Source organism: Acinonyx jubatus, chromosome A2 (genome assembly GCF_027475565.1).
Source record: "Acinonyx jubatus isolate Ajub_Pintada_27869175 chromosome A2, VMU_Ajub_asm_v1.0, whole genome shotgun sequence".
Taxonomy (NCBI): Eukaryota; Metazoa; Chordata; class Mammalia; order Carnivora; family Felidae; genus Acinonyx; species Acinonyx jubatus.
Window position 1 is genome coordinate 162062415 of NC_069383.1, and position 12826 is coordinate 162075240.

The 12826-nt window shown below is 56.1% G+C and overlaps 1 protein-coding gene across 7 annotated transcripts in view; it reads right to left on the reverse strand.

Moving 5' to 3' along the window:
- Positions 1 to 12826, reverse strand: part of UHRF1 (ubiquitin like with PHD and ring finger domains 1) — a 174016-nt gene that overhangs the window by 154295 nt on the left and 6895 nt on the right. For all 7 annotated transcript variants that reach the window (XM_053220051.1, XM_053220052.1, XM_053220053.1 and 4 more), the window contains exons 3-5: positions 7123 to 7386; positions 6211 to 6371; positions 3289 to 3504 (exon numbers count right to left, since the gene is read on the reverse strand). In XM_053220051.1, coding sequence (XP_053076026.1) covers positions 3289 to 3504; positions 6211 to 6371; positions 7123 to 7386 — 641 coding nt within the window. The remainder of the gene's footprint in view (positions 1 to 3288; positions 3505 to 6210; positions 6372 to 7122; positions 7387 to 12826) is intronic.

The window sequence follows — 12826 nt, forward strand, 5'->3', positions numbered from 1 at the left end:
TGAATCAGTTAAAAAGTGAAAAAAAATTGCGATTCATCTTTGCGTTGTGATGACACTGTTACAACTAAGTTTCTTAGGAAGAGTCACCTTACGGAAGTAACCCGCAAGAGACGCATGGATGCGACGGCTCAACGCCTGGGCGTTACCTCACTACGCTGGGGGCAGTGGCATTGTCAGAGGAAGGTAAGTGACAAGAATCCATTGCTAGTGGACACTCCCTGCAGGAAGGTGAAGGAAGTTCCTCCGACAGGTAGGATATTATACAGGAAGGCATCTGAGGAGCACAAGGAGGAGAGAAAAACAGAAAGGGCAGAAGTGTGGGCACATACGACAGATTAGCCTCCGTGCGCGTCCTCAAGGCCATAGGGGAGGACTGAAACACAGATCCTGACACCATCCGCTTCTCGGGGACTATGAAGGGACAGAAACGAAGACAGGTTTCTACTCTTCACCCCAAGTGGCAAAAGTGACCACCAGTATGTCACGTGTTTACAGTGAAATCCAGAGAAACCACTAGGAAAACCACGCACAGCGATACACTCGCGAGATACACACGCAAATCTGCACAGAATCCTGTAACACGTTTTAAGTGACCCACGGGAAACAGAGGAAACAGAGGGAACAAAGTCCCAGCACAGCATGATTACCGGAAGCGTGAACAGTCTAAACGTGCCAATTAAGAGGCAAGATGGCAAAGTGGATTAAAAAACGACCCAGTTGTAACCTGTGTATGGGAACGTCGCTTCCTATTCAACCACATTGGTTGAAAAGTCAAAGGGAAGAAAAGGACACAGCATGCAAATGGTAACTTGCAAAAGCCAAGCAGGTATGTCATACCCTCCCCGTGGAGCCAGGAAAACTAACACAACGGAAAGATCTTTGACCAGGAGGATGGAACTGCCCTAAAGATGTGTGCACCAGACAAGAGCCTCCCAACTATGCAAGAGAGGCAGACACACCCCACAGCGAGAGCAGGCCTTCGGGCCTTCTGGTCACAGGGCCGCACGGGGCACCTGACGGAGAACCAGACAGACAAGCAGCAAGGATCAGTAGTGAGCACCACCAGAGAACAGACTCTCCCAGAGTTAAGAGGACATTCTGCCCACCAACAGAATATACTTTTTTTTAAGGAACCCCAGAATATTCACCAAGTTAGACCCTCCCTAGCAGGGGCCATAAAACAAACCTCAACATATTTGGAAGTGAAATCACACAGAGTATGTTTTCTGACCACAATAAAGTCCAGTTAGAAATCAGCAACAGAAGGACAGCTCAAAAGTCTCTGAATACCTGGGAATGAAACTCAATACTTCTAAAGAAGCCAGGAGCCAAAGGGGGAGTCTCAAAGGAAATAAAAAAAAAATTTTGAACGGTGAAGAAAAAGAAAAAATACAGCATAGCAAAATATGTGGAAAGCAGTTAAGGCAGTGCTCAGAGGGAAACGTATAGCACTGAGTGCTGATGTTAGGAAAGAAAACGGCTCAGATCAATAGTGTAAGTTGTTACCTCAAGAAACTAGAAAAGGAAGAGAACCCAAAGAAAGAAGAAGGAAGCAAATTTAAAAGATGAAAGCAGTAATCAATGACATTGAAAACAAGAGAGCATAGGGGCGCCCGGGTGGCTCAGTCGGTTAAGCGCCCGCCTTCAGCTCAGGTCATGATCTGGGGTGGGTTCAAGCCCGACGTCAAGCTCTGTGCTCACAGCTCAGAGCCTGGAACCTGCTTCTGATTCTGTGTCTGCCTCTCTCTCTGCCCCTCCCCTGCTCACGCTCCCTCTCCCTCTTTCTCTCTCGAAAACAAACATTAAAAAAAAGAAAACAAGAAAACAGAGACCAGCAATGAAATAACACACTGGTTCTTTGTTAGTAATGACATAGCTGCAGCCTGGCCTGAGCCCCAGGACCTTGCTCCTAAATGCCAGCATCAGCCTCTGCCCTGGTGTCCCTGCTCCCACACTGCCCCCTACAGTCCATTCCCCTCTCGGCCACCAGAGCTAGGATTCTTAACTGTAGGTGAAAGCGTGTCACTCCTGTGCTTAAACGCTCCAATGGCTGGCCGCAACAGACAATGAACACCAGTTCCGTACCTCTCCATGATGCTTGGAGGCTCCCACAGTCATGGTTCCTCCCACCTTCTTTCCCTCCACTCCACCCCACTGGCTTTCTCCCCAGACTACAAATGCGCCAGGTATGGCCCTGCCCCAGGACCTTTGCACTTGCCGTGCCTGTGCTTAGGACACTGTTACCCAAAGACTTGTGTACGTATACATGATACGTATGATGGAATATTATTCAACCACAAGAAGGAAATCCTGACACCTGCTACAACGTGGATGGACCCGGAGGACACTGTGCACAGTGACAGAAACCAGACACAGGACACGTCCTATGTGACCCCACTCACTGGAGGTCCCTAGAAGAGTCCCGTCCACAGAGACAAAGAGTAGATGGTGGGACTCAGGGGTGGGGCAGGGGGCAGGCAGTCAGTGTTTCATAGGGACAGAGTCTCAATTTGGGGAGATGGAAAGTTCTGGAGACAGATGGTGGGAGTAGCTACACAACAGTGTAAGTATGTTTGATGCCCCTGAGCTGTGTGCTTGGGAAGGTTTAACATCGTAAGTTTCCTGTTATATATATTTTCTCTCTCTCTCTCTCTCTCTCACATACACACACACACACACACACACACACACACACACACACACACAGAGGCAAGGTAGGGCTTGGCAAACACTTCCTGCAAAGGGCCAGACGGTAACTATTTTTGGCTTTGCAGGCCATACACTCTCTTTCCCAACTAATCAACTCTGCCCTTGTGACACCAAAGCAGCCACAGATAACCGTTGAAGAGATGGGTGTGGCTGTGTGCCAATAAAACTTTATTTGCCGAAACAGGCAGACGGCCGGATCTGGTCTGTGGACTGCAGTTTGCCGAGCCCTGATGCGGAGTACATCCCTACGTGCGCTTTGCTTCTGTGCGTGTCTATGCCTGCTTATGCGCAGAATATCCCTGGCAGGTTACAAGAAGACAGGTCTCCAGAAGGGACAAGCGGGTGACCAAGGGAAAGAGAAGAAGGGAGAATATTCCTTCGGTACTGTCCGGACTTTGACCCATTTGAGATTATGACTATTCACCAAACTCAAAACGGCACAAAAAAGAGAGAAAGGCAACTTGAAATCTCCACTGTCGGGGCTCAGAGACGGTCCCCCGAGTGAGCGTGTGGCAGAGACCGAGGGCCTCACCCAGACGGCGCCGGCCGGACAGCCGCAGGGCCCGGCGTGTCACTCACCCGAGCCTGACGTTGGCATAGAGCTCCCGTGCCGTCCGCGTCTCACGCTTGCGCAGGATTTCCGCATCATACCAGAAGCCACGCTCCTTCGGGTTGTCGGGGTTATAGTTGAGCATGACCACCTGGCCGACCTCTATCTCCTGCCACTGCAGAATGGTTCGGGCACGGGCCCGCACGTCGCGGGGACTCATCTGGACCACTCCATTCTCCGGGTAGCTAGGAGGAAAACCCCATGCTCAGATCCCAGGGGGAACACCCGACTTCACTCCCCGGGGAAGGAGATAGAAGCCGACGCAGAAAAGGCTGTGCCAGCATGGGTTTGGGTCACTTTGATCACGGTGGCCTGTGAAGTCCCCTCCCCAACAATCTCCTTGGCGGGTATGGAAAATACACAGCCAGAGAAGACACACCCCGATTACAGAAGGTGTTGTGGGTTCAACTGTGTGTCCCCCAAAAAGACATGTTGGGAGTAGTAATCCCTGGTACCTGGGAAAGAGAGCTCACTTGGAAATAGGGTCTCTGCAGATGTCATCAAGTTAAGAGGAGGTCAACACTGGGGGGGGGGGACCCTAAATGCAATGACCGGTGTCCTTATTAAGAAGAGGAAATACAACACGGGGCGCCTGGGTGGCTCAGTTAAGCGACCAACTTTGGCTCAGGTCATGATCTCACGTTCGTGGGTTTGAGCCCCGCGTCGGGCTCTGTGCTGGCGGCTAGGAGCCCAGAGCCTCGTTTGGATTCTGTGTCTCCCTCTCTCCCTGCTCCTGTTTTTCTCTCTCTCTCTCAAAAATAAACAAACATCTGAAAAAGCGGGGGGAGGGCACCCGGATGGCTCAGTCAGTTAAGCAACCAACTTAGGCTCAGGTCCTGATCTTGTGACTTTTGAGTTCGAACCCCGGGTCAAGCCCTGTGCTGACAGCTCAGAGCCTAGAGCCTGCCTGGGATTTTGTGTCTCCCTCTCTCTCCCTGTCTCTCTCTGTCTCTCTCTCTGCCCCTCCCCTGCTCACGCTCTGTCTCCCTGTCTCTCTCAAAACTAAATAAAACATTAAAAAATTAAAAACAGGGGCGCCTGGGTGGCTCCGTCGGTTAAGCGTCCGACTTCCACTCAGGTCATGATCTCACGGTTGTGGGTTCGAGCCCCGCGTCGGGCTCTGTGCTGACAGCTTGGAGCCTGGGGCCTGTTTCGGATTCTGCGTCTCCCTCTCTCCCTGCCCCTGCCCCACTCGCATTCTGTCTCTCTCTCTCTCTCTCTCTCAAAAGTAAATAAACATTAAAAAAAAAGAAAAAAACAAAACAACAAGAAGAGGAACTTTGACAGACAGGAGAGTGACACGTGAAGACAGAGCCAAAGACTGGAGGGACGCGGACACAGGCCAAGGACTGCCAGCCGCCACCAGAAGCTCTAAGAAGCAAAGAGGGACCCTTCCCTAGAGCCTCCGGAGGGAGCGCCCCCCTGCCGGCCCCGTGATTTTGATTGTGGACTTCTGGAGTCCAGAGCGGGGAGAGCACCAACTTCTGTTACTAGAAGCCACTCAGCAGTGCCACGTACTTTGTTGGGGCAGCACCCCCCCGCCCCAGGGCTTACTACAGAGGACATCTGTGGAGGCAAAAGACTGCTGCCTGCCTCCCCGTGCCTCTACTGGGAGGGGTTTATGGAGAGGGGCTTACCTCGTTACAATAGGAAGGCATTATTCCCAACATGCGAGAATATTGTAGCAGCCTCGAATAAGGCATAAAGTAATTGGGCTGAAAGAAACATTCTACCAACAACGAGGTTACACCTCAGCTGAAGGGGAATCCCTAGATCTATCACGACCGCCCGCAGCGCCTCGTGCCCCCTTTTCTCCAGCAAACGTTCGAGAACGAGGGTTGCCCAACTTTCCCCGAGGGTCAGACAGTGAATGTTCTAAGGTTTATAACTACCCAACTCGATACAAGCAAAACAGCCACAGCCAATATATAAAGAAACGGGCGTTGATGTGCTCTGATAAAGCTTTCTTCACAAATCCGGGCGGCATAGGGCTGGGGACGCGGCCCGAAGGCCGCAGTGTGTAACCCCCTCCGAGAGGCCGCGGGTCCTGCAGGGACGGACTCCTTCCTCCAACTCTCCCAGTGGGTTTTTGCAGAGTGAAGGGAGGATGTGCCAGAAACCGGCAGGGAAGCCGATGGGGCCCCTACACCCCCCGCTCCCCGGAATGTAAACTCCCTGGGGAGGCACACGCCGTCTGTTACAGAAGGAGACGTGTCCCCCAAAGTCCCCAGGTCGGAGCCCTAAGCCCTGATGTGACTGCACGTGGAGGTGGGGTCTCCAGTGAGGGGAGCAGCGCTAAGAGAGGCCATAAAGGTGGGGCTCTAGTCCGACGGGACTGGAGTCCTTCGAGAAGGAGACACCAGGGCTCTTTCTTGGCCCCACAAAGGACCGGCCGTCTGAGGACACAGTGGGAAGGCGGCCATCCAAAGGCCAGGAAGACCCTGCCAGCCCCGTGATCTGGGATCTGCAGCCTCCAGAACTGTGACATGTAGCCGTCCAGCCTGTGCGGTCTTGTGACGGCCACTCAAGACACCCGAGGAGCACATCCAAGGTCCTCTCCGTGACAGACGGGGACTCCCCGTGCCTCGCACACAGTAAGTGCTCACTAAGTACTTGTGCACTCCAGTGAGGGACAGACGAGAGAGCCGGGAACCGGTTCATGCAGTGGCGACCCAAGGCACGAACAGAATAAAACAGCAAGCGGGGTGGGCGGGGCACCTTTCCAGCTAGATGACCCGAGGAGGAGGGGGTCCGCCTGGCTGTGGGTCCCCGAGACGTGGCTCCTCGAGGGGTGGCCTCCTGTGTGGTTTGCTGGCGTGGGTGGTGCCAACCTCCAGGCCCCACATACACGGAGCCAACGCCCCGGCCCAGCCACCCTCGGTGCCACTCACTCGTCATATTTGACGTGGTAAATGATGTCGTCTTCAGGCGTCACACTGGAGGTAGAGCTGCAGGGCTCGTCTTGGGAAGGTGCCTTCCTGGTCACCCTGACAACCTGCGCCTCGAACCACGCCCCCATGTTCGTGTCCCGAGCATCCACATACTCGTTGACCTGCCAAGGGCGAGAAACCGAGGACACTGGTCCGATCGGCAACGCTGACCACAGACGCCGCAGGCTCTCGGGCACCCGGGACTTCGGGACCGGGATCAGACCCAAGTGCCCACACAGGATTCCTTGGCTGCGGCACCGCCGACATTGGGGCCCGGTCGCCCTCCGGGCGAGGGTGTCCCAGGTGCTGTCGGGGACTGAGCAGCATCCCCGGCCCCCCGCTTGCCGATGCCAGGAGCACCCGGAGTGGGGACAGCCACAGACGTCCCCAGGTGTCGCCAAGTGTCCCCTGGGGGCAGAACCGCCTCTGCTTTGCAGTCCCGGGGAGGCCAGAACGCCCGTCTCTCAAGATAAGCTGGGAACCCAGATCTTTATGTGACGCTGGCTGACCTCAAGGGTGGCAGCGAATTCAGGGGTTTCGCGGCCCCTGGGAAGGGCACAGAAGACCCCCACACAACCCGGGCACAACACTCACCACGCAGGATCACAAGGGAATGCTGGAATATTCTGTTCCCACAGGGATGCTCCAGGAGCCCACCCACTGGCGATTTTCACAGCAGGACCGGGGGCCCAGCCCAGGGAATGAGCAGCCTGCCCGCCCTCCTGGGACCGCAGGTGGGCACCTGGGAAGCCAGGGACGATGGAGGGGCGGAGGGGCAGGGGGGCAGGCTGCCCGGCGGCCTGGGGGCGGAGAGACTGGCCGGGCGGGGGGCGGGGAGCACACTCAGCCCCAAACCTTCTGCACGAGACCCACCTTGTACAGACCCAGCTCCGTCTCGTCCCACGCGTCTTCATCCGCTAAGCCCGCCTTCCCGTCCGCCTCCGAGGCCGCCTCGCCGCTGTTGGAGGACTTGTCCGACTCGCTCTGGCCCAGGCAGCAGCCAGAATCGGTATCTGACAGTTCAGAGTCCTTCTCCTTGCTGCTGCTGGGGGGAAGCACCAGGCTTTGGCGGACCAGGAGCTGGATGGTGTCGTTCAGGCGGACGTCATAGTCGAAGAGAGTGTGGCCGTCCTCCATCTGCAGAGACACGGAGGCCAAGGTCACTGGCCCGCCAGACACCTGCCCTCGCCCTCCCGGTGCCAGGCAGGACTCCGCCACGAGCACAGTACCCCACCTGCCCTCGCGGAGGCCAGGATCTAGCTGAGATTACGGGACGACATGACCTAACAACTCCCAGGGGGTGCACGCTGTCACGCCTTCCCTCGGGGCCCTTACGCCTCCAAAGAGATTCCCTGTGTCATACGGCGAACATTCTGTGAACACACAGCATAACCTCCCATGTCAGGAGAGGTTTTCTTTCTTTCTTTCTGAACGTTTATTTATTATGAGAGAGGGAGCCGGAGAGAGGCAGGAAGAGAGGAGAGAGAGAGACTCCCAAGCAGGCTCTGGACCATCAGCGCAGAGCCCAACGCAGGGCTCACGAACCGTGAGATCACGACCTGAGCTGAAATCACGAGTCGGACGGTTAACCGACCGAGCCACCCAGGAGCCCCAGGGAGGTTTTCTTAATATTCTGTCTTTCGGGGGCGCCTGGGTGGCGCAGTCAGTTAAGCGTCCGACTTCAGCTCAGGTCACGATCTCGCGGTCCGTGAGTTCGAGCCCCGCGTCGGGCTCTGGGCTGATGGCTCAGAGCCTGGAGCCTGTTTCCGATTCTGTGTCTCCCTCTCTCTCTGCCCCTCCCCCCGTTCATGCTCTGTCTCTCTCTGTCCCAAAAATAAATAAACGTTGAAAAAAAAAAATTCTGTCTTTCATAACTTTTATCACAATAAAAACGCGTTACCTTTATCACTGGTTCTAAACGGAGGGCAATTCTGCCCTCCAGGGAACGCTGGGTGAGGTTCCCTGTCTCAAAAATGTCTATGGTGTGAAGGCAGAGAAACTCCGCGCTAGTGATTTAGGGGAAAAAATGGGAGCGCAGACCCTGCCCACACTGGGCAGCACAGCCACTCCCCACAGGGTCACACGGTCGAAAGCAGGGTGAGCCCCGGTGTCTGCAAGTCACCCCCTCTCTCCCTCCACTCGGCGTGTGTATTTAAATGTGTGCAGCGTCCCAGGACATCAGAAGGTCAGGCTGTTACAGAACGCAGAGACTCCTGGGGGTGAATGGAACCCCCTAACCAAGGGGGTCTCGCTCAGGGTGATCCTGTCCCCAGGGGACACTCGACGAGACCTGGGATCGTTTCGGTTGTCACAACCGGGGTGCTCCCAGCATGAGCGGGCGGGGCCGGGGAGGCCCCCACAACAGGGAGCGACCCAGCCCCCATGTCCCCGGTGCTGAGGAGACCCCGTCCTAGATGCACCGATGCACACACCCAACAGTCACCAGTCCCTTTGGAGGCTCTGGCTCTCGCTCGGCCCCTCTGCCCACCGGAGTCCCTGCTAGCAAACCCTCCCTGCCAGCCAACTCCCGTGGGCCACCCTGGGCGCGTCCCGGCAAGGGTGCGTGAAGGAGTTTTACCTCCTGAGCCGCATCCCGGTGGCTCAAAATGCCAAGGAGTTGTCTTTTGCTAGAAACTGTCCCGGGGCGCTCCGCCAGCTCCCAGCAAGGACCCTCAGTGCATCTAGGACTATCCCAATGCCCCAAGGCAGGTTTCTGCACTGCGGACACATGGGGCCGGACTGTTCCCTGCAGGACCCTCCTGGGCACCACGGGGGAGCGGCAGTCCCGACCCCGCACGCTCCCTGCCGACCACAGACGTCCCCAGACACCGCCCACCGTCCCCTGAGGGCAGAACTCGCAGGTTCAGAGGCAGTGTCCTAAAGAAGAAGGAGGAGAGAAAGGACAGCAGACACGAATCAACTTTCCTTCCTTCCCGATGTGCCGGAAGTGGTGGTTCCAAGGCCAGGTGGCGGGCGATGTCTCACACCAAAGCGCGGCTCAGGGCCCAAAGCCCCTGCTGCACTGGCTGCTAGTCTTTTCTTTACTGGTCACAGGCCGGAGAATCTGATGAATGATCACCCCACTCCCCCGGGAGGATGCACCTGGACACATTAACGCTTGCCTACGGCCACAGGGAATTCCGCGACCCCGCTCCCCCCACCTGTTCACCTGGCACGAGGGTGCAGCCTCCGATGTTCCCAGCCCTGCCCACGTGCCACGGGAAGGCCAGGGTCGGGGAGACATGATGCCGGCCCTCCATCACAGGGCCAGCACAGGACAATGGGTAGAGGGGACACAGATGGGAAGGAAGAGACCAGACTGGTCAACCTGCACACCCATATGCACCGCCAGGCTCACAGCAGCCTAAGGGCGGGAACAACCCAGCGTCCATCAACGGGGGGGGGGGGGGGGGGGGGGGGCGGGATACACACAACGTGTCTGCCGCGCACGAACACGTCACTCGGCCTGAGCAGGAGCGAGGCGCCCACACCCGCTGCCCCGCGGACAGACCCTGAACACCTGATGCTCAGAGAGGGAACCAGAGACGAGAGTCCACACGGGGTGTGAGTCCAGAACAGGCTCCTCCAGGGACAGGAAGGGGACTCCTGGGTGCCAGGGGAGGGGGGGAGGGAGCGACAGCTAGTAGGGATGGGGCTTTTTTTTTTTTTTTGGAGGTTTTTTATTTTTGAGAGAAAGAACGAGAATGAGGGGGGGAGGGGCAGAGAGAGGGAGACAGAATCCGAAGCTGGCTCCAGGCTCTGAACGATCAGCACAGAGCCCGACGCGGGGCTCGAACCCACAAACCGTGAGATCATGACCTGAGTGGAAGTCGAATGCCTAACCGACAGAGCCACCCAGGCAACCCAAGGACGGGGCTTCTGTCTGGGGCAATGGAATGTTCTAACCTTGACTGTGGTGACGGATGCACCACGCTGCGAATATAGTCAAAAGCACTAGACTGTGCACTTTAGGGGGTGAACGGTGTGGTATGTGAATCACATCTCAATAAAGCTGTCATTTATTTATTTGTGCTTTTTTTTAAGGGAGAAAAGGAGTCCAAGAAAGGCGGGTATTGTATGATTCCAGCTCTGGCACACTGTGGAAAAGGCAAAGCCACGGAGACAGCAGGGGCTGGGGGAGGAGGGACTGAGCAGGTGTGGCACCAAGTTCAATTTCAGGGCAGCGAGGCCCCTCTGATCCACAGTGGCGGGTACGTATTGCCACACCTGTCCAAACCCGCAGAACGCACGCCAGGAAAGAACCCTGACGTCACCCATGCGTTGAACGTAACAGACATGTCACCCTAGCGGGGATGCCGATAGCTGGGGGGGGGGGGGGGTGCACGTGGGAGGCAAGGTGTACTAGAAATCTCTGAACCTTCCTTTTAATGGTGCAGAGAACCTAAGATCCAGGTCATGTCCTCACAGCCATGAGATCAAGCCTCATGCTGGGCTCCGGACAAGGGAGAGCCAGTGGGAGAGAGCTGGAACCAGGGAGAGCACAACCGGGCCCCTAGGGTCCACAAGGGGTCAGGAAGCCCTGACCGTGCAGGAGCAAGGTCAGAGACAGAGGCACAAATAGGACAGGGAAAGGGGCATTTGGGCTGCGGGCGGGGGGTGGCATAGCACATAATTCACAAGCTGGTCTGGCTGCTTCCTGAGGCCACTTCTGGAACCTTCCAGCAGGGCCCCCGCAGTCCGCAGGAAGCTTGCGCAAGTATCTGCTGTAAGAGAAGGTATGCGTTGTGTGCCCCTCGCCCTCCACCTTGCCTGCCCAAAGCTGTGCACAAACGTTCTGTTCAGGAACCATGGGGCAGAGAGGCTGGGCCCAGGCCTGCCTCATGCCAACGTGTTCGGCATCAGGTGCTGGAACATTCCACGTCTGGATTCATTTTCAAGATCCTAAAATTCCAGAGCCTCTGGCCAGCTCAGTGGGTGGAGCATGCGACTCTTGATCTCAGGGTTGTGAGTTTGAGCCCCACACTGGATATAGAGATTACTTAAAAATAAAATGTTAAAAAAAGAAAAAAAAAAGGGGGATCCTAAAGTTCCAGCGGAGGCTAATGGCATGAATAAAAAGTACAGAAGCCGAACGACAGGTGATCTGCACCTCATGGTAGCAGTCCTAACGTTAAAATTAAACTTGAAGTTAACATCTCGTGGAACCAAACTCTGCACTGAAAAGTCCCTCGAACTTGGTTTGGGGCCGATAACTCCATAAGTGACAATTCAGGTCTAGGCAAAACTACCCACAGTATTTATGTCTGTCTGTCTCTGTCTCTCTCTTTTTTTAGAGGGAGAGAGAGCAAAAGCAAGCAGGACAAAGAGGCTGAGAGGGAGAGAGAGAGAATCTCAAGCAGGCTCCACGCTGACAGCATAGAGCCTAACTTGGGGCTCGATCCCACAACCGTGAGAGCAGGACCTAAGCCAACAAGACTCAGACACCCAGCCAAGCCACCCAGGTGCCACTGTCTTTCTTTTTTCATCCAAGTATGCTTCCTGGACATTTGGAATTTTCGGCCACGCATGCCGTGCAAGGGCGAAATAAACACGTACGCAATTTGACATCTAAACACGCTGGTTCCCGTTGGAAACTGGGATTAAAAACTTGCCACGCCTACCACTGCTGCCCACTCTCTGCCCCCTCATGACAATCTCAAGGGCTACTTTTCAGGGTGCAGGGTGCTGCCCAGAGGCACGAGAGGCCAGGAAATACACGCCCCAGGGCCTGACAAGATGTGGTTCTTCAGTCTGCTCGGAGCAGCCATTTCAGCGAGAGGTGGGGGCAACAGACGCCAGAAGGGGCTTACCGTGGGCCTTGAGCCTCATACCAAGAGGGAGGGACCCACAGCTGGACCCACAGCTGGAGGAGGGAAGGGAGCACTGACAGGGCCTGTGGGTGAGCTGGGAGAGGGAGGAAGCAGGAAACTGCTCTGCAGCCCTTCCCGGGGGCGCAGCCCTGGCCCCTCACCTGCCCTGCTTGGCCTCCAGGCTCTGCAGCAACCCGACATGCAGACAGGACACACGGACAGAGATGGGAGAGAAGAAAACACGTGAAGCCGGAGCCCAGGTGCGGCAGAGGGGACAGGGCTCCCCGGTTCAGCGGGGAGAGCAAGGACAGCAGACGAGCACCTCAAGGCCACACACGACCCCTCCTCATCACCAGTAGCTCCGTGGGGTCTTCAACAGGGTCCAAGGGACTCCTGAGACCACACAGTTTGCGCACCCCTCCCCGGGAAAACCTCTCTGCAACACGGTGTCCTAGGGGACCTGTTCTAGTACATTCCGCGGCAATGCTGTTCCTGACAGAAACCCTGGACCCCGAATGGAGGCGGGAAGGGGTGTAACTGGCAGGCTACAGCCAGTGTGACAGTCTAGCCTGCACCTGTTTTTGTAAATAAAGTTTTATTGGGCTCCTCCTGAGACACGCCCATTCATTTGCATACTATCTCCAAGGGCAGGGGCGAGCAGTCCTCACAGAGACAAATATTTACATAAGGGGTTTGCAGACCTGGCTTAGCGGGGAATGCCCTCCAGCTGGGAGCTGGGGGGAGGGGGGGGACCCTGCCTCCAACAG